We start from the raw sequence: 21,633 nt of genomic DNA on the forward strand, positions 1-21,633 counted from the left end.
GTCTGCTGGATGATTTCAGTTTGTGTGAAGCTGGTTTGATTGTATCATGAAACAGGACTGTGTCTAGTGGATATGTGTATTTATCATTGAGAGTCAGGTCCATATGTATTTGGACAGCAACACTTTTTGTAATTTAGCTTCACCATCCCAGTGGAGTTACAATGAAACAATAACGTGTGTGTAGAGTAGATATTCCGCTTTAATTCAAGGGGTTTAAAAAAAGAAAAAGAATACAGCCATTTTTATGCCTCCTTTTTCAGAGGCCATAAGTAATTGGACAAATTAATATAAGGGTTAGTTTAAAAAAAACGCCTAATGTTTACAGTCAGAGGATGGACTCATGGACATTCAAGTCACTGAATATGTCTTGGACTTCATTTACATCAATTATTAAGTAATACAAACAGCATGGTACAGTACTGTTCGTGTGGCAGTCCCTCAGTGGTGAGGAAGATGGTCTCTTGATCGATTTCCGGACAGGATATCTACCCCCAGTTGTCCATCTAGAGACGCCTGCGCGTGTGATTGTTTAAGGTGGAAATGCCGTTGCACGCCGACAAACACATGGCCCCTGACAGATCCTTAGCCTGGTCTGATGGCTGGGAGATCCCAGACAATCAGGCTCTGAGGACCTGCTGCAGTCTTCATCCACCCTCACAGCCGTTGGGTTACAAGCCATCACTTCCACCGCCTGATTTGCCATTAAGGATTCTTTTTTCACCAGAGCCCTGTTAGCTGTCTCATGTTCAGGGTACCTGCTGGGCTTTCATGGACATCATAGCAGCCACAGGGTCACACAAGGTCCCTACCATATCTCACTCCTACTTGGTCTGCTATCTAGGTGTCAAGACGCGGATCTGTCTTGAGCAGGCAGTTCTCAAAAACCGAGTGACAAATGAAGGAAGTCACTAAGACACAGTGACAACTTTGAAGGAGTTATCATCTTCTGTTGTCTGTTGCATCACCAGTTATACAGCTGTTGATGGGCAGGTAGCATAGCAGGAGTGGTGCTGGGCGACCAATATGTAGACTTGGTGATGAATCCTGTTAATAATGCGTGCCTGTCTGTGTCCGTGGACAAAACCACTTCACCTGCATTGTCCCAGTCCACCCAGCTATAAATGGGTACCAGCCTTGGCTGGGGAAATGACCTGCCATGGACTGGCACCCTGTCCAGGGGGAGTCATACATTCTCATCCCATTTCATGCTACAGAATCCAGGTCTAAGAACTGCCTATATAGGACTTCCTATGTCTTCTGAAAATGGAGGAACTATCCATAAAAATAGATTTAATACCTTAACGACCAATGGAGTGTTTTGTTAAACCTTTGAATTAAAGCTGAAAGTGTAGGACACCTTGCTTGGTTCATTGCAACATCACTGACAAAACAACAAAAACACTGTCCAAATGCTTAAGGACCCGACTGTATGTAGGAGCCGTCATGTCCTGTTTAAGCCAACACTCCTGACAACAAATGGCTAACCTCAGCCACGCTGTCCATAAATGTCACAAAGTGTAACTTATTATCCAGTTCATGTGCGAGTGTGAATACAGGTGCATTGCCGCCGTCATTATGGAGGCCTCGGTGCAGAAAGGACACAGTTTAGAGGTCGAGGGAGGGTTCAAAGGGACCTTAGCAGTCTTTTTAGTGGGTGTCTTTGTAGTGCAGGCTGGATCCCTGTGGGAGGAGGAGGAGGAAAAGAAGGAGGAGGAGGGAGAAGGTTGGGTGCTAGAAATCCAGTAACCAAGGCCATTAACTTAAAGCACACGTGTGGTTCAGTGAAAACTAAACTATGAGAAGAAGAAAAAAGACTATACACATTTTTAAAAGCAATTGTCTGATTCTTCTTTCTTCCACAAGGTGTCCACTTGATCAACCTCCATCAGAAATGTGGGAGAAAGAAGGCAAAAATCTCAGAATAAAGCCAGCATGATGTGAGATGAAGAGCCAGCCGCAGCTGGAGAAATGGGTTAGTTGCCTTTTGAGGATATTTAGTTTTGTATTTTGTGTGTCTCTCTCAGTGAGACTGTAAGATTTCCAGTTTGTACTCTCTCCAGGTTACACAAGAGTTACACCTGATTGTCCGTTGATATTGCAGCTCGAGCTTATTCCAAACCAAAGGTGCTGGTTTCCTCCACAGCCGTGACCATCTTCTCGTAGAGCATAGAGAAGGAGGGGTACGGTGGAAGGTCCAGACGATTAAAGCAAGTGTGAGCCCTGATGAGACAATCACATCAACGTCAACATCACAAAGCTGTCTAACACAAGTGCTACGAAAGAGTAAAATATACGCAAGAGAAACACATGCTGTACCACATGTTCATGTCCAAACATTAAGAATTACGTATACAGTAAAAACCTAAGAACATCATCAGCACATCGTGTGTGAATGTTTTATCTGTCAGGTGAAGCAACATATTAATGAGTCAGTCACTGAGGGGGGCTGCAACACTTCCTGAAGTGACCTCCTAAATACTACTGCATAATCACTGCTGGAGTTTTGGGTTGTGACCGGTACAAGTGAGGACCACTGTGCTTGTGAAGCCTTCTGATCGCTGTTTTTGCAATCTCTAGTGTCATCACCACTGTATAATATTCTAATTTTTGTCCTTCAGCTGCCCCAGTTTTATTCAGAGTCACCACACCGGATACAGTACAGATGCAAACCAGGATTTTACAGTGGGGTAAAAAAGTCTTTAGACCGGCCCTGATTGTACAAGTTCTCCTACTTAGAAAGATGAGAGAGGTCTGTAATTTTCATCATAGGTACACTTCAACTGTGAGAGACAAACTGAGAAAAAAAAAATCCAGGAAATCACATTGTAGGATTTTTAAAGAATTTATTTGTAAATTGTGGTAGAAAATAAGTATTTGGTCATCCAAAAACAAGCAAGATTTCTGGCTCTCACAGACCTGTAACTTCTTCTTTAAGAAGCTCTTCTGTCCTCCACCTGTTGCCTGTATTAATGACACCTGTTTGAACTCGTTATCGGTATAAAAGACACCTGTCCACAGCCTCAAACAGTCAGACTCCAAACTCAACCATGGCCAAGACCAAAGAGCTGTTGAAGGACACCAGGAAGAAAATTGTAGATGTGCACCAGGCTGAGAAGAGTGAATCTACAATAGTCAAGCAGGTTGGTGTGAATAAATCAACTGTGGGAGCAATTGTAAGAAAATGGAAGACATACAAGACCATTGATAATCTCCCTCCATCTGGGGCTCCACGCAAGATCTCATCCCGTGGGGTCAAAATGGTCATGAGAACAGTGAACAAAAATCCCAGAACTACACAGAGGGACCTGATGAATGACCTGCAGAGAGGTGGGACCAAAGTAACAAAGGCTACAAACTACACAGAGAGGGACTCAAATCCTGCAGTGCCAGGCGTGTCCCCCTGCTTAAGACAGTACATGTCCAGGCTTCTCAAGAGAGCATATGGATGATCCAGAAGAGGATTGGGAGAATATCATGTGGTCAGATAAAACCAAAATAGAACTTTTTGGTAAAAACTCAACTTGTCGTGTTTGGAGGAAGAAGAACGCTGAGTTGCATCCCAAGAACACCATATCTACTGTGAAGCATGGGGGTGGAAACATCATGCTTTGGGGCTGTTTTTCTGCAAAGGGGACAGGACGACTGATCCATGTTAAGAGAAGAATGAACGTGGCCATGTATCATGAGATTTTAAGCCAAAACCTCCTTCCATCAGTGAGAGCATTGAAGATGCAACGTGGCTGCATGGGTCTTCCAGCATGACAATGATCCCAAACACACCGCTCAGGCAACGAAGGAGTGGCTCCGTAAAAAGCATTTCAAGATCCTGGAGTGGCCGAGCCAGTCTCCAGACCTCAACCCCATAGAAAATTTGTTGAGGTGAGTTGAAAGTCCATGTTGCCCAGCGACAGCCACAAAACATCACTGCTCTAGAGGAGATCTGCATGGAGGAATGGACCAAAATACCAGCTACAGTGTGTGCAAACCTGGTGAAGACTTACAGGAAACGTTTGACCTCTGTCATTGCCAACAAAGATTATGTTACAAAGTATTGAGTTGAACTTTTGTTATTGACCAAATATTTATTTTCCACCATAATTTACAAATAAATTCTTTAAAAATCCTACAATGTGATTTCCTGGATTTTTTCTCATTTTATCTCTCATAGTTGAAGTGTACCTATGTTGAAAATTACAGACCTCTCTCATCTTTCTAAGTAGGAGAACTTGCACAATCAGGGACTGACTAAATACTTTTTTACCCCACTGTATGTATTATACTGTAGTGTTGTGGTTTTATTCTCTGTGTCCCTCCTGAATGCTTTATAATTTCTTGCACCAAAGTTTTCCTCTTCATTATTCCTTGCACTCTTACTTTAACACCTGCTCTCTGAATTCACAGCGCCTTTACTTCCTGTTCATGGGCTTCCAGGTTCATCTGCATTCTGGTTTTCTTGTTAATTATTTCTAAAGCCATATAGATGACTTCAGGATCTCATGATCTTTTGCGTGTGTGGAGGTGTTCTGGTGACACATTAACATGGCATCACGCAGAGATTTGTTATCAGGAAATTAAGGACCTTCTGGAATGGGAATATCAATGGCATGTAATCTGGATGTGATTCATCCTGGGATTTGAAAAAAAAAAAAAAAAAAAAAAAAAAATATATATATATATATATATATATATATATATATATATATATATATATATATATATATATATATATATATATATAATATATATATACACACACACACACACACACACACACACACACTTTAAGGTACATTTGCATGCTTTCAATGACCACATTTCATGCTGGTTGTGTTTCTTTTCCTCGTGCATGAGGAGCAGTGACTTTTTTATTTTGTTATTTACAACCAGCTAGTCAAACTGGAACATTTCAAGGCACACATGGGACCCTGAAAGACTATTCATATTGGATTAATTTTGTATGGGGAGGTGGAGTAAAGTAATTATTATTACTGAGTTTATCTGTCAGAAAAAATTCCAGTGTTTTTACCTTCTGGAAAATGATCCATTGAAATTATCTCAGGTTATAATAATCCTGTGCGATTATAGAAACATCAGTAATGTTCTCTGGGGCAGTAGTTTTCTGCTGTTTATTTCAAGCGTAGAGATGCTGAAAGTTGCTTACTTCAAATTTCACCCATTTCTTGACATGCTTTTAGTCTATTTTGATATATCTCTTAGTAGCCAAATCTTTTCTTCAAATTGGAGCTCACGGTTTTTTTTTTTTGTGCTCCTGTGATGAAATGAGTCAAATTTTCATGATGTTTTTTTTAAACTCACTATTACTAACCCTACTCCTACCCCGACCCTAACCTTAACCATAACCTAATCCTACTCATTCCCCCCACCCTAACCATAACCACCCCGACCCCCCTGCTTCACTTTTAATTTTGTGCAGCCATCACGGAATGAATTAGAATGAATTCATGCTGCCGTGACAAAAATGAGGCGCTTTTTGTCACAATATCACAAACCAATAGATTAATGTATATTTTGTGCTGCTGAATCACGACTTGCCATGAGACCAGGTTGGAATGAGATGAGATCAGAGCTGGCTCTTACCATTTTGGTGCCCGAGGTGAGGTTATGGTTTGGCGTCCCGCCAACCCACTGCACAATGACGGGTGTTAGTGCTACTGGGCAGTAGTCACTGAGACACAATATGATAATAAGACTTTTTTGGCACTAGAATGATGGCAATGGTGCCCTTGAAGCACATGGGTACAACTGCCTCACTTCAGGAGATGTTGAAGATGTCCAGAAGGACATCTGCTAGCTGGATGGATCCATGTTTTAGTGTGTCTGACTGTCACGGCAGAAACAGAGTCATCAGGCCAGGCAGTATTTTTTAAATCTACCTGTCTTGTTTTGCTGAACCCATGTCCACTGTAGCCTCAGTTTCCTGAGCTTAGCTGACTGGAGTGGCACCCAGTGTGGTCTTCTGCTAATGTTGCCCATGTGCTTCAAAGTTCAAAGACTTGGACTTTTAAGAAATGCTCTTCAGCATATCTTGGTTGTAATATCAATCAATCAATCAATTTTTTTATATAGCGCCAAATCACAACAAACAGTTGCCCCAAGGCGCTTTATATTGTAAGGCAAGGCCATACAATAATTATGTAAAACCCCAACGGTCAAAACGACCCCCTGTGAGCAAGCACTTGGCTACAGTGGGAAGGAAAAACTCCCTTTTAACAGGAAGAAACCTCCAGTAGAACCAGGCTCAGGGAGGGGCAGTCTTCTGCTGGGACTGGTTGGGGCTGAGGGAGAGAACCAGGAAAAGACATGCTGTGGAGGGGAGCAGAGATCGATCACTAATGATTAAATGCAGAGTGGTGCATACAGAGCAAAAAGAGAAAGAAACAGTGCATCATGGGAACCCCCCAGCAGTCTACGTCTATAGCAGCATAACTAAGGGATGGTTCAGGGTCACCTGATCCAGCCCTAACTATAAGCTTTAGCAAAAAGGAAAGTTTTAAGCCTAATCTTAAAAGTAGAGAGGGTGTCTGTCTCCCTGATCTGAATTGGGAGCTGGTTCCACAGGAGAGGAGCCTGAAAGCTGAAGGCTCTGCCTCCCATTCTACTCTTACAAACCCTAGGAACAACAAGTAAGCCTGCAGTCTGAGAGCGAAGCGCTCTATTGGGGTGATATGGTACTACGAGGTCCCTAAGATAAGATGGGACCTGATTATTCAAAACCTTATAAGTAAGAAGAAGAATTTTAAATTCTATTCTAGAATTAACAGGAAGCCAATGAAGAGAGGCCAATATGGGTGAGATATGCTCTCTCCTTCTAGTCCCCGTCAGTACTCTAGCTGCAGCATTTTGAATTAACTGAAGGCTTTTTAGGGAACTTTTAGGACAACCTGATAATAATGAATTACAATAGTCCAGCCTAGAGGAAATAAATGCATGAATTAGTTTTTCAGCATCACTCTGAGACAAGACCTTTCTGATTTTAGAGATATTGCGTAAATGCAAAAAAGCAGTCCTACATATTTGTTTAATATGCGCTTTGAATGACATATCCTGATCAAAAATGACTCCAAGATTTCTCACAGTATTACTAGAGGTCAGGGTAATGCCATCCAGAGTAAGGATCTGGTTAGACACCATGTTTCTAAGATTTGTGGGGCCAAGTACAATAACTTCAGTTTTATCTGAGTTTAAAAGCAGGAAATTAGAGGTCATCCATGTCTTTATGTCTGTAAGACAATCCTGCAGTTTAGCTAATTGGTGTGTAATAGTGGTGCCTTGAAGGCATTATTGCACATAGAACCACTGCTCACTGGATGATTCTGTTTTTTCTTTGTTTTTTCGGACCATTCTTTGTGGACCTTAGAGATGGTTGTGTGTGAGAATCTCAGTAACTCTGCAGTTCTGGATTTTCTCAAACAGCCATCTGACACCAACAACCACGCCATGGTCATCCATCCATCCATTTTCATTTTTTTCCTCAGTTATTCAAACATATGTCAGCGGTCATTCGGTGAGACGCAGGGGGCACCCTGGACAGGCCACCGGCCTATGACAGGGCTGACAAACAAACTCATTCACACTCTCACTCAAACCAAACCTGCATGTCTTTGGAAGTGGGAGGAAGCACCTGGAGGGAACGCGTCCAAACACCAGAGCATGTAAACTCCACACAGAAAGGAATCGAACCCGGGGCATTCTAGCTGTGAGACAACAGCGATAACCGCTAAGCCACCATACTGCCCCTTACCATGTCCAAAGACTATTAAATTGCTTTTCTTCTCCACTATGATGGCTTGAACATCAACGAATCGTCTTCACTTTAAATTCTTGGTCATGCTTTGCACGCCTGCAAGTGTACTGAGGGTCTGAACACGTGTACCTAATAATGTGGCTGGTGAATAGAAAGTTGAAGAACATATCATTGGGTGTTGGAAGTTGTTTTTTTTTTTTTTTGAGATTCCATGTAGGTGTCATTGTTTTTGCCTGCTCCTGTTTTGTTTTTCTTGTGGTCATCATTAAATAGAACAGCGGACGTACCTGGGTAAGGATGTGATTTTCCCCCACTTCTCCACACAGAACCTACGTGGTCCATTACTGCCCCGGAGAGAGGCAAACCCCTCGTAGGGGATACTGGAGGTGCCTGTCACAAACTGCAGCAGGAAACACCACAAAGGTTATGAAAACTGAGAAGATCAGGAGCTTCCACAGTCAGCTGGACCAAAAAGAGCATTTAAAATACAGTTTACGTCAACATGATTTATAGAAGATAAGTGATGATTTGATTTCCAGTGAAATCAAAACAAGCAGAAAATGTACACAAAATGCAATATAATGTATAAAGCAAGTACCATATCGACATGGCATTGGGCAGGTTTAAAACAGAAAACAAACTATACAAAACTGAAAGTGACCAACAGACATCATCACTGATCAAGCTTTTACAGTTGTATGTAAAGGTTTGGGCCCCCCTGATGGTTTCCATGATTTTCCTTTATAAATCACTGGTTGTTTGGATCAGCAATTTCAGTTAAATACGAGGTCTGTCCATAAAGTATAGGTCCTTTTTATTTTTTCAAAAACTATATGGATTTCATTCATATGTTTTTACGTCAGACATGCTTGAACCCTCGTGCGCATGCGTGAGTTTTTCCACGCCTGTCGGTGACGTCATTCGCCTGTGAGCACTCCTTGTGGGAGGAGTCGTGCAGCCCCTCGTCGGAATTCCTTTGTCTGAGAAGTTGCTGAGAGACTGGTGCTTTGTTTGATCAAAATTTTTTCTAAACCTGTGAGACACATCGAAGTGGACACGGTTCGAAAAATTAAGCTGGTTTTCAGTGAAAATTTTAATGGCTGATGAGAGATTTTGAGGTGACACTGTCGCTTTAAGGACTTCCCACGGTGCGAGACGTCGCGCAGCGCTCTCAGGCGCCGTCATCAGCCTGTTTCAAGCTTAAAACCACCACATTTCAGGCTCTATTGATCCAGGACGTCGTGAGAGAACAGAGAAGTTTCAGAAGAAGTCGGTTTCAGCATTTTATCCAGATATTCCACTGTTAAAGGAGATTTCTTTAATGAAAGATGTGCGGACGGGTCCGCGCGTCGGCTCGCAGCCGCCGCGACGCTCCGCCACAGGAAAAACACCTCTGTTGGAAGCCTTAAAGACAAGTTGGAACATGTCCAGCTGTTAAACAATTTCTCATATACTCACTCCACTGAAAGCCATCAAAAGCCGCTTGGATTTTACAAATGGTTATCAACACGGAGGTGTTTTTCCTGTGCCGCCGCTCCGCGCCGGCTGCGTCCCGATGCGCGGACCCGTCCGCACGTCTTTCATTAAAACAATCTCCTTTAACAGTGGAATATCCGGATAAAATGCTGAAACCGACTTCTTCTGAAACGTCTCTGTTCTCTCACGACGTCCTGGATCAATAGAGCCTGAAATGTGGAGGTTTTCAGCTTGAAACAGGCTGATGACGCCGCCTGAGAGCGCAGCGCGACGTCTCGCACCGTGGGAAGTCCTTAAAGCGACAGTGTCACCTCAAAATCTCTCATCAGCCGTTAAAATTTTCACTGAAAACCAGCTTAATTTTTCGAACCGTGTCCACTTCGATGTGTCTCACAGGTTTAGAAAAAATTTTGATCAAACAAAGCGCCAGTCTCTCAGCAACTTCTCAGACAAAGGAATTCCGACGAGGGGCTGGACGACTCCTCCCACAAGGAGGGCTCACAGGCGAATGACGTCACCAACAGGCGTGGAAAAACTCACGATATGCGCACGAGGGTTCAAGCATGTCTGACGTAAAAACATATGAATGAAATCCATATAGTTTTTGAAAAAAATAAAAAGGACCTATACTTTATGGACAGCCCTCGTATATCATATAGCAGACAAACACAGTGATATTTGAGAAGTGAAATGAAGTTTACAGGATTTACAGAAAGTGTGCAATAATTCTTTAAACAAAATTAGGCAGGTGCATAAATTTAGGCACCCCAACAGAAAAAAATACATCAAAATTAAGTAGATCCTCCTTTTGTGTCAGGGCATGAGTTGATCTGCTTTGGGGTTTTGATTAGTTTTTATCTGATTGGTTGTTTTCTTTTCTTTTAATTATGTTCTTGGTTGACTTTTTCCCTGTGTTGGGTTTTCTGTCTCTCTGGGATGTGGGCATGTCTCTCTCTCTCTCTCTCTCTCTCTCTCCCTCTCTTTCTCGCCCTGACCACGCCCTCTTTCTGGTGCCTTCTGCGCACTCCTGTCTCTTTGCCACTCATTATCTGAAGATATATATATTGCTCATGTTGCTCTGCTTCGTCGCCAGATTGATACACCCTGTGCCTTCATTCCCGCCTTTGATTCCTGTGTCCATAGTCCTGCCTGCTTTAGCATATTACCGACCTCCAGCCTGTTCACTCCGACCTTGTTTAAGCCTGATGTCTATTGTACTTCTGCTGTGTTTTTTGGACTGCCTCTCTGTGTACCGACCTGTGCTCTCCACCTCACTAAAGTTTTGCTCTAACCCAAACTGCCTACCTGAGTCTTGCATTTGTCTCCAGACAAAACCACCTGTCAGATCAATCTGGCCAGTAATGGAGGCAGCAGACTCAGATCCCTTCCAGCAGGCAGTTCAGTTCCACAGCAAGCAGATTGCACAGCAGGAAGAGGTGCTTGCATCACTGAGCTCCGGAATCTCCGAACTCGCTAAACGTCAGAACGATTTTATGACCTCTGTCAACGCACAGATGAGTCAGCTGCTGTCACGGCTCGACTCTCAGGCTTCGTCGGAGACAGGCACCCGTGATCCCTGCCCACCTGCCATGGGGCTGTCAGCTGTCTCTCTGGCACCAGCACCAGTCGCATGCAATCAGCTGTCATGTCTAGAACGCTTCTCTGGCGACACCGGAGACGTCAAACCATTCATCACACAATGTGAGCTCTACTTCGAACTGATGGCATCCATGTTCCCGACCAACAGAACCAAGATAGCGTACATGATCACTCACCTCTCCGGTCACGCGGCAGCCTGGGCTACTGCCGAGTGGGCACGTCAGTCTCCAGCCTCTGCTTCACTTCAAGCATTCACCACCGCACTCAAACAAGTGTTCCAGCACACAGCTCCTGGGCGCGAGGCAGCGCACGCACTCATGAGACTGAACCAGGGTAGCCGTCGGGTCACGATTACGCTATCGATTTCCGTATTTATGCTGCAAAAAGTGAATGGAATCCGGCGGCCCTCATCGACATCTTTTTCCAGGGCTCGTCAGCTGAGATCCAGGATCAGCTGGTAGCGGTCGACTTGCTGGATGAGCTCGACGAATTAATTGCACTGGCTATCCGCACTGACCGTTGCCTTCAGGACCGCCCGCGCCGAGGGAGCCGCTATCCAGTTCACCGGATCGACAAACCCCCAAGCCGTCCCTCCGCCTCCACTCCTGCTCAGGCCGACCTCCCACCATTCAGCTCAGAGGAGCCCATGCAGTTGGGACGCATGCGCCTGTCATCAGCAGAACAACAGTGACGGTGAGAGGACGGCCTCTGTTATTACTATGGACAGTCTGGACATGTCATATCCCATTGTCAAGCCAGGGGCGCCACCATGTGGGCAAGATCAGAATTGCGGGTGAGTCTTAGTTCCATTTCTGTGTCAAGCCATAATATAATCCCAGCCAAATTAATGTCTGATCATGCCTTAGTTACTGTCTCGGCTTTTGTTGATTCAGGATCAGACACCAATCTAATTTTGTTCTCTCTTGCCAGGTCCCTTCAACTAAAGATGTATAGAATCACATGGCCTTTGGTGGTACGTGCAGTGGATGGTCATATTTTAGGACAAATTACTCATCGCACACAGCAAGTTAAAATGTTAATCTCACACAGACATGAAGAATCAATCAGTTTTCACGTTATGGAAAATATGACTGCCCCGGAGTCTCCGCTCATACTGGGGCACCCCTGGTTGTAATGTCATGGTCCCAACTTTGATTGGGCAAAAATGTGAAATCATATCCTGGAGTCCGTCATGTACTAATGTATGTCTTCTTTCTCCCGTATGCACTCTGCAAGAGATTAATCCTGATCTTGCAGGAGTCCCAGCATGTTATGATCTTGCAGCCGTTTTTAGTAAGGCCAGAGCAAAATCATTACCACCACATCATGAGTATGATTGTGCTATCGAACTACTGTCGGGAGCAACTCCGCCTCGGGGAAAACTTTTTTCCCTTTCAGCCCCAGAACGTCGCACTATGAATCAGTATATTCAAGAATCTTTAGCAGCTGGATTAATCCATTCTTCGTCATCGCCTGCAGGGGCGGGTTTCTTTTTCGTCGAAAAGAAGGATAAAACACTCCGCCCCTGCATCGATTACCGTGGCCTTAATAATATTACTATAAAGAATCGTTATCCGCTACCGCTAATCTCCTCTGCGTTTGAGTTGTTGGAGGGTGCCATGGTCTTTACCAAGCTTGACTTGCGAAATGCATATCATCTAGTTAGAATAAAACAAAGAGACGAATGGAAAACAGCTTTCAATACCCCCTCCGGACATTATGAATATCTCGTAATGCCATTTGGACTCACGAACGCACCCGCCGTCTTCCAAAACCTGGTCAATGATGTACTACGTGAATTTCTGAACAAATTCGTCTTTGTGTACTTGGACAATATTCTTATTTTCTCCCCAGATCAGGTAACTCACACCCATCATGTCCGTCAGGTCCTTCAAACGCTGCTGCAAAATGGGCTTTTTGTGAAAGCTAAAAAGTGTGAATTTCACAGGTCCACTGTCTCCTTTTTAGGTTTTGTAATTTTGACCGGAGAAATTAAGATGGATCCTGCAAAAATAGCAGCGGTGCGCGAGTGGGCAGTCCCCGCTTCTCGCAAGGAGGTGCAGCGATTTTTAGGCTTTGCCAATTTCTATCGCAAATTCATTCGGGGTTTTAGTACCATCGCAGCTCCTTTACATGCAGCCACCTCGTCCCTCCACCTGTTCTCCTGGAGGCTGGGTTGTGACGAGATGTTCAGAGTCCTAAAGGATCGTTTTACCACGGCCCCTGTGCTACACCTCCCTGACCCCACACGGCAGTTTGAGGTTGAAGTCGATGCGTCCAATGTAGGCGTGGGTGCAGTCCTGTCCCAGCGGAGTCCATCCGACAATAGGCTGCATCCATGCGCCTTTCTGTCTAAAAAGCTGTCCCCAGCAGAGTGAAACTATGGCATCGGTGACCGGGAACTCTTAGCGGTAAAAGTGGCCTTGGAAGAGTGGCAGCACTGGCTAGAGGGGGCACAGCTTCCGTTCATAGTTTACACCGACCAGAAAAACCTTGAATATTTGCTCTCCGCCAAACGACTGAACTCCCGACAGGCCCGTTGGGCAATCTTTTTCAGTAGATTTCATTTCACTTTGTCCTATCGCCCGGGCTCTAAAAACGGGAAACCCGACACGCTATCCTGATCCGGCTGAAGCTACTACAGAGCCAGAATCAATTCTACCCTCATCATATTTCGTGGCTGCTCTGACCTGGGACATCGAGTCCAAAATTAAGTCGGCAGTAGGAGATGCACCTGTTCCCACAGGATGTCCGCGGGGTAGACTATTCGTTCCCCCCGCACTCAGGGGGGAAACCATCCGGTGGTGTCATGAAAGCCGGATGTTCTGTCACCCAGGGGTCAAGAAAACCGTGTTCATAGTAAAACAAAGGTTCTGGTGGCCAGGGTTAATTAAGGATGTCACTGAGTATGTGTCCGCTTGTCAGCAATATGCCATACACAAATCTTCTAATCGCCCGCCAGCAGGCACATTACTGCCATTACCAGTCCTGACTCGGCCATGGACGCATATAGCAATGGATTTTGTAACTGGGTTTCCTCCCTCTAAGGGTTGTACTGCCGTCCTGATGGTGGTGGATCACCTCTCTAAGATGGTCCACTTTATTCCTTTGAGCAAGCTACGGTCTGCTAAGGAAACCGCCGAGATAATGCTGAAACAGATTTTTGGGTTGCACGTGTTACCACAGGACATAGTGTCTGACTGTGGTCCTCAATTCATGTCCCATTTTTGGAGGGAGTTTTGCCGGCTCCTTGGGGTTTCATCCAGCTTAACCTCAGGCTACCATCCACAGGCCAATGGGCAGGCGGAACGGTTAAACCAAGGATTGGAAAAGGGGCTTCGGTTACTGTTAAAGATTTTGTATATATGTTATCACTGTTAAACATTTGTACCTTTGTCTTCTTTCTCATGAAAACGTTGTTGTGCTGTTTAGCACCTGTCTTAACGTAACCCTGAGAATGTACTTGTTATTCAACCTTGTTTTAGCATGCTGGGGTCAATCTGAACTGGGAATGAAGAGCTGGATGTACTTATTATTATTATACAACTTTGTTTTTGTAGCCGCTAACGACTGGGAGTGAAGCATGATGGGGTCAGGCTGAACTGGGAGTAAAAGAACTGGAGGTTGTTTTGACTGTTGTGATGTGATGCTTAGTGTGAAGAACAGGACACTCCAGGCAGATGCAGAACAGCTGATAACTGCAACAGACGAATGGGCTGTGCTGACCTTCGACGATAAGATTAAAAGAAAGAAACTGTTTTTCCTTACAGCTGCACTTATTGACGTATGTGTTTATGTTACGGGAAGAAACTTGTCTTGCGTCGTCCCCCCCACCCTTAGGACAAGTTTTATGATGTGGTGAGGGCTTCTCTAATAAAAAGAGCGGGAGCACAGGCCAGACTTTAGTGTAGCCTTGGTGTACAGCCTGACTGCACTCCGCGCAAGATAAATTTGACTTTCTGTCTCACTGGTGTTTCTTGACTCTGTTTGTCTTATCAAGGTTTTAAGAATGTTTGGAGGAGAAAATACCCAACATTGACTGGGGGCTCGTCCGGGATCTCAACAACACCGGAGGTGTCCGGCGGGGGTCGCCAAGTCCAGACGTAAATCCTTGGCCAAGGTCCGATCGATTGATCGTGTCTGCAATTGTCGACCACCGTTGGCATCGTCTGGTTGACGAGATTTTCCCGAAGAAGACAGACAGGAGGTCGAGTCAGTGAGTAGAATTTCTTTGTAACAGTACTGAGTGAGTGGTGATCAGATCACTTAAAACAGTTAAACTCCATAAGCGATGGCGTGGAATCGTCTGTTAATGTAAAGCAGTTAAAATCTGCGAGGAGGGCGGACTCCTCTACGGTTGCGAGGGACGCACGTAGTTAAATTCCGAAGGAGGGTACGGACTCCTCTGTTTTAATATGTAAAGGAAATCCCGGGTAGAAATACGTGCACTGTAAAAAGGCAGTTAAATCTCGCAGGGACGGTGGAGTCCCCTAATGCAGGACATTAGTTAAATTCCACGGGAGGGCGAGCTCCCCTGGCCTAAGAATACGCGTACGGTTATTAAAAGTGTTTCTATGTGTAAATAGTGTTTTGTGTAAGTGTAAATAGAATAACTGTGTGAAAGTGTAATACTTTGGACAACGTTAGTGACAACCGTGTGTGTGGAAGCGAAGGCAAGTGATTCCGCTTCCTACGGGGAGGTGAAAGGAATCAACCACACGACGGCAAATTAATTGTCACGTCCAAAGAAAGTGAAAACTTCAGATTTAGAACACCCCAGGTGTGCCCCCGTCTGAAGTCCAAATTATAACAAGGGATAATAAAAATGGGGGGTAAGACGTCTAAAAATAAGGAAAATTTATCAACTGACGACTGGAAATTTATGGAAGCAAAAAATCCAAAAGCAACAAAGAAATTGGAGACCTGGATAAATAAACATGACTTTGACGGACGACTGAACCTGATCAGCATACAGAAGCTAAAGAAGGAGTTAGAACAGGAACATAAAGGTGATGAGAAAAAGATGCAGAAAGTAGGGGCAGATTTAGTGGAATTTTGGGAGGAGGAAGCAGAGAACAGACAGAAGGGAGCAGAGAAGCGACGATTAGAGAAAGCAAGGAAAAAGAAAGTTGTAGGTAAGGCAGAAGAAGATGTGATAATTCAGCACAGAGAACCAGAACAGCCTCAACAACCACCGCCGGCTGGATCGTCGGTGACAACAACACCTTTATCTCCTCTACCAGAGGATGACGATGTGCCGCCACCACAGTATGATTTGGCAGTAAAACCTAAGGTAAAAAGTGAAAAACAAGAAAAACCACAAACACGCAGTCAGACGAAAGTGCCTACAGCCCCTCCCATCGTGGAACACAGTGACCAGGGAGATGCCTATCCTATGATAGAAGTACCAAATCCTCGTGCAGGAACAGCAGGACATCGATCAACCATGCTCGTATATCGAACATGGAATGCTGATGATATCAAAGCAGCAGTCGACATGATACCATCGCCACATGTCGATATCGAGGGATTTATGCAGGATATAGAAAACATTAGAAATTCTTACCACCTTAATGGACCTGAAGTCCAACAGGTGTGGATGAAAGCATGTGGCCCTAAATGGAGTCAGATACGCGGAGACTGGAATCCTGCAGACCAACATGGCGTACCACTGACACATGATGATCTAGTCTTGAAAACAAGAGTGGAAGCTATGATTACACGTGCAAAAAGTCTGTTAGGACCAAAGATAAATTATACTGAAATTACCAGGACAACTCAGAAAGAAGGAGAGCCATGGACAGAGTTTAGATGCAGATTTGAGAGTGTATTTAGAGTCCACAGTGGCATATTGCCAGGAACACCAGTGTATGAACAACAATTGAAAAACGCTCTGATCCAACATTCCAATAAGGATATAAAAGCTTGGATACAGAAACATTGGATTGGCTTGCCTACAGGCACATTGGAAGAAACACATACACACTGCTGTCATGCAGAAGAAGTCTTAAAGCAGAAAAAGACAGGAAACAGCGACAAAGGAGTGTACGTAACACAAGGAGAGGATGAAATATATTACCAACAAGGTAACTTGAGGCAGCAGAAGCAGTGCAAACGCCCCCAAAAGCCATGGCAAAACAGACAAGGTGGACAGCCACAACGTCAAGGACCATGGCAACCGCGGCAGCAGCACAGACAGGGAGGACCACCATGTGGTCCCCTGATTTGTTGGAACTGTGGGAGAGAGGGACATATGTATAGAAATTGTCCGAATCCACCTACTGATGGAGCAGCAGGAGGAATTCCACAACGGAATAATCCTCCGCAGCCACAGTATCCACAATGACTAGAATCCATAATCCATGATTCCACATCAGATAGGCAGTCTGATTGTGATATGGATCTGTGTGCCTTACTGGGAAATCCGGTACCAAAACCAGAAGTGACTTTGTTGGTAAATGGACGACCAGTGACATTCCTTTGTGATACAGGAGCATGTAGAACCACATGTAATGACAACATACCTGTCCATAAATTAAGCAACGAAATCTTTAGGGTTCGCTCTGCAAATGGACAAACATCAGACGTCCCTCTCACTAAACCCATAACGTTGACAGATCCATTTGGCCTGACATGTACTATGTCAGTGTTGAACATGCCACAATGTCCAGTTAACCTCTTAGGACGAGACGGATTGACTGCATTGGGCTTGTCCATAATTGTGGAACAAGGGAAATTAGTTGTTGAACGCACAGGAGGCGTTAACATGGTAAGAGAAGAAAGTGATGACCCCACATTCCACTATTACTATACATTTGACATTTCAGAAGAAGATGCTGCAGGATGGGGTAAAGATGTCGTCTTGCAAGCGACAGCCCTACTAAAAAATCCTGAACAAAAGATGTCACCACCTGACCTGCATGTCACAATGTGGCATAAAGATCCTCCAGGTCCGGATGGTGACTATGAAAACAAATTGAAAAACATCTCACCTGTGAAGCTGACAATGACCGATTTGATTCATGATGGCAACTCAACAGCTGTCATAACAGTGACAGGTGCCACTGAAGATGTTTTAAAATTGAGATTCACAGGTATGCCATTACATGTGTCACTTTGTAAACCATATTTGACAGAATGGCAAGATTTGGGACTGACAGTCATAACAGCTTTGTCAGCCACTGATTGGAGCAGAGTTGGACCACGAACGGAGTTCAGTCCATCAACTAAATTGTATAAAGTGCCAGTTAATGTCTCATTGGTGCTGACAGCCGGAACACATATTGATGTGTCCACTTCACAATCCTGAGTGTTTCAGTTGAGTCCTGAAGAGGATGATCTTCTTTCTTCTGTTGTGAAAGTGTAGGAACACGGACCCACAACAGGGGGCGCAAATGAACGGACAATGGAGAAGGTAAATAACAAGTTTTACTGTTGTGAAACGAGCACAACCAATACAACAATCAACAATTTGGGGTTAAGCCGAATTCTGCTGGTGTCGTGTGGGCAGGCTCGAAGGTAGGAGACGTCCGTCCAAGTCGAACCGGAACCACCCAGATCTCCTCTGCCACCGAACCCTGGAAGTACTGGAACCGCCAAGTCCCGAATTCCCAGGTGGCCACTGCCTCCGCTCGTCGGATCCGGTACTGCTGGCAAGAGAGAGCAACAAACACACAGGAACACGGAGAGGGGAGAAGCCGCCTCCACCTCTCGTCACAATAAAGCAGGAAGGTGAGTACTTATCCAAGCAATCGGCTTTCGGTAGTCAGCTGTCCTGAAAGGTTTAACAAGTATTATCAGATAACACAGAATATGCTGCAGAGAAGGTTACCTCTATCTCAAGGCGATATCTCAGCACTGAGGTGGAGACGCCGTCCTGCTGATATACCTCCGTGCTGAGTGGAACAGCTGTGTCCAGTGATGGGTGACAGCTGTCACCCTGGCTGCTCTCGAGGCGGCAGCGCCCTCTGGTGCCTGGAGCCCGCACTCCAGGCAGGGCGCCCTCTGGTGGTGGTGGGCCAGCAGTACCTCCTCTTCAGCGGCCCACACAACATCTTCAGTACCATCAGGCTTGTGGACAACAGGTCCTTCAGACGTAGGACTGATAAAAAATGCACAACCTGTAGTTATAAGACCAAAAACAGAATACAGACCATGTGTAAGACAGTATCCATTGAAACCTGATGCAATTGAAGGAATCATGCCAGTAATAGAGGATTTATTAACAGCAGGAGTAATAGTGCCATGTCCAGATTCACCATGTAACACACCCATATTTCCTGTAAAAAAGGCTCCGCCCTCAGTGGGGTGGAGAATGATTCAAGATCTGCAGGCAGTAAATGCTGCTGTGATTAAAAGAGCACCATGCGTTCCAGATCCACACACCTTGTTAAATTCGCTGAGACCAAATTCTAATAGTTTCTCAGTAATTGACATAAGTAATGCATTTTTCTCTGTGCCAGTACACCCAGATAGTCAATTCTGGTTTGCTTTTACCTTTAAGGGACAACGATATACATTTACCAGATTTCCGCAGGGTTACGCAGAGAGTCCAACTATTTATTCTCAAGTCATGTCAGCATGTTTAGCCAATTTCGTTCCACCGGCAGATAGCCAACTATTAGTGTATGTTGATGACATTTTGATTGCCTCTGACACACGAGAAAACTGCATAACTGACACAGTAGCATTATTATGTTTCTTATTTGATAATGGCCACAAAGTGAGTAAAAACAAAGTTCAGTTGTGTAGGGGTACAGTGAAATATTTAGGACATGAATTATCAGCCACAGGGCGCACGATCCTGTCTGACAGAAAGGAAGCGATTTTACATGCTCCGAAACCACAAACTAAAAAACAGATGATGTCATTTCTTGGACTGACAAATTACTGCAGGGCATGGATTCCCTGCTATGCAGAGTTGACTAGTCCACTTTCTGATTTGATGTACAAAGATGATATTTCAATGTCAACTGTGCTGGAGTGGAACAAAGATGCTGAGGAAGCTTTTGTAAAAGTCAAACAAACATTAGTGTCATCCACAGTTTTGGCACTACCAGATTATAGTAAACCATTCATTCAAACAGCTGATTGTAAGAATAAGTTCATGACTAGTGTTTTTGGTACAGTGTATGGCTCAAAATTAAGAGCCAGTGCTACTACTCATCTAAATTGGATGCAGTAGCAAGTGCTTTACCACCATGCGTACAGGCTGTTGTTGGCAGCCTCTATGGCTGTTCAAAGTAGCAGTAATGTTGTTCTATTCCATCAGCTGACATTGAAAGTTCCACATGCAGTTTCTGCACTTCTGTTGCAGACAAACATGAGCCTTTGTCCCCAGCAAGACATCTTTCGTGCATGTCCTTGCTATTATCACAACCACACCTTACGGTAAGAGCGCTGTACAACATTGAATCCTCCACATTGATACCTTTACCTGAGGATGGTGAGCCGCACAATTGTCTTGATGTAGCAACGGTCTGTACGAAAGCACGCCCAGGACCTCAGGACACACCCATCCCAAACAGTACAATTGTGTATGTGGATGGTTCTTCCACTAAAAACGCTTATGGACAAACAACAATCTGGAATATGCTGTTGTCACAAATTCAGAAGTATTGGATTCTGCTTCATTGCCATCGTCATTTTCAGCACAAGCAGCTGAATTAGTTGCTTTAGAACTGCAGCTTGCTATCTGTTTAAAGGTACGGCTGTAACATTTATACAGACAAGCCAGTACGCTTTCAGCACAGTGCATGTGTTTGCAAAACTGTGGGAAGAGCGTGGAATGGTGACATCATCTGGAAAGCAGTGACTCATGCCACACTCCTAACTGCAGCTACTGAAAGCTGTGAAATTGCCTAAACAAATTGCTATATGCAAATGTGCGGCTCACACCAAAGGCTCTGACAGTATTTCAAAAGGAAATGATTTTGCTGACAGAGCAGCAAAAGAGGCAGCAGCAGCTTCTTCTATTTTTGTTGTACAGGAAACCACTCCAGATTTGCACTTAAGTCACATACTGCTTGCTGAGATGCAACAGCAAGCACCTGAGAAAGAAAGGCAGATGTGGTTACACAAAGGAGCTACATTTGCAAATGATTTGTACTTATGACCACAACAGAAACCCATATTGCCAAAAAATATGTTTAAATGGGCAGCTATTATGAGCCATGGCGTGACGCATGTCTCATCAGTAGGGGGTATGATATCGCAATTGCAAGCTATTTTTGTCTTTATGGGTTCGATGCATATGCAAAACAGCATTGTAGAGCATGCATGACATGTGCAAAACACAACTCACAGGCAATTTGAGACCCCAAAGAGGCAAATTTCCAACACCACAATATCCCTTTCAAGTGATTCATATGGATTATATACAGTTGAGTAAACATGAAGGGAAGGAATTTGTTTAGTCATAATTGATGCCTTCTCAAAATGGGTAGAATTGTTCCCTACAAAACATGCAGATGCACTTACAGTGGCTAAGGCATTGTGCAAAGACATCATTCCACGATTTGGAATACCAGAAACAGTCTATTCAGATAATGGAGCGCATTTTGTTAATACAATAGTGCAATACGTAGGGAAGCGCTACAGGTCAATCTCAAAAATCATTGTGCTTATCATCCACAAAGCGCCGGCTTAGTGGAAAGGATGAATGGAACAGTAAAAAACAGACTTAGAAAGACAATGGAGGAAACAGGCAGACCAGGACACATTGTGTAGATTTGGGTAAAAATGTATATAAACATAACTAGTACCATGGGGTTGACACCGTAGAAACATTGTTT

General features: G+C 44.3%; 1 protein-coding gene across 1 annotated transcript in view; it reads right to left on the bottom strand.

Moving 5' to 3' along the window:
- Positions 1-1,653: 1,653 nt before the first annotated feature.
- hecw2a (HECT, C2 and WW domain containing E3 ubiquitin protein ligase 2a) overlaps positions 1,654-21,633 on the bottom strand; it is a 109,877-nt gene continuing 89,897 nt past the window's right edge. Inside the window, 2 exon segments of the mRNA XM_034186849.1 lie at positions 1,654-2,220; positions 8,053-8,165. Coding sequence (XP_034042740.1) covers positions 2,109-2,220; positions 8,053-8,165 — 225 coding nt within the window. The 3' untranslated portion in view covers positions 1,654-2,108.

The sequence above is a fragment of the Thalassophryne amazonica genome, chromosome 14 (assembly GCF_902500255.1).
Source record: "Thalassophryne amazonica chromosome 14, fThaAma1.1, whole genome shotgun sequence".
Lineage (NCBI taxonomy): Eukaryota > Metazoa > Chordata > Actinopteri > Batrachoidiformes > Batrachoididae > Thalassophryne > Thalassophryne amazonica.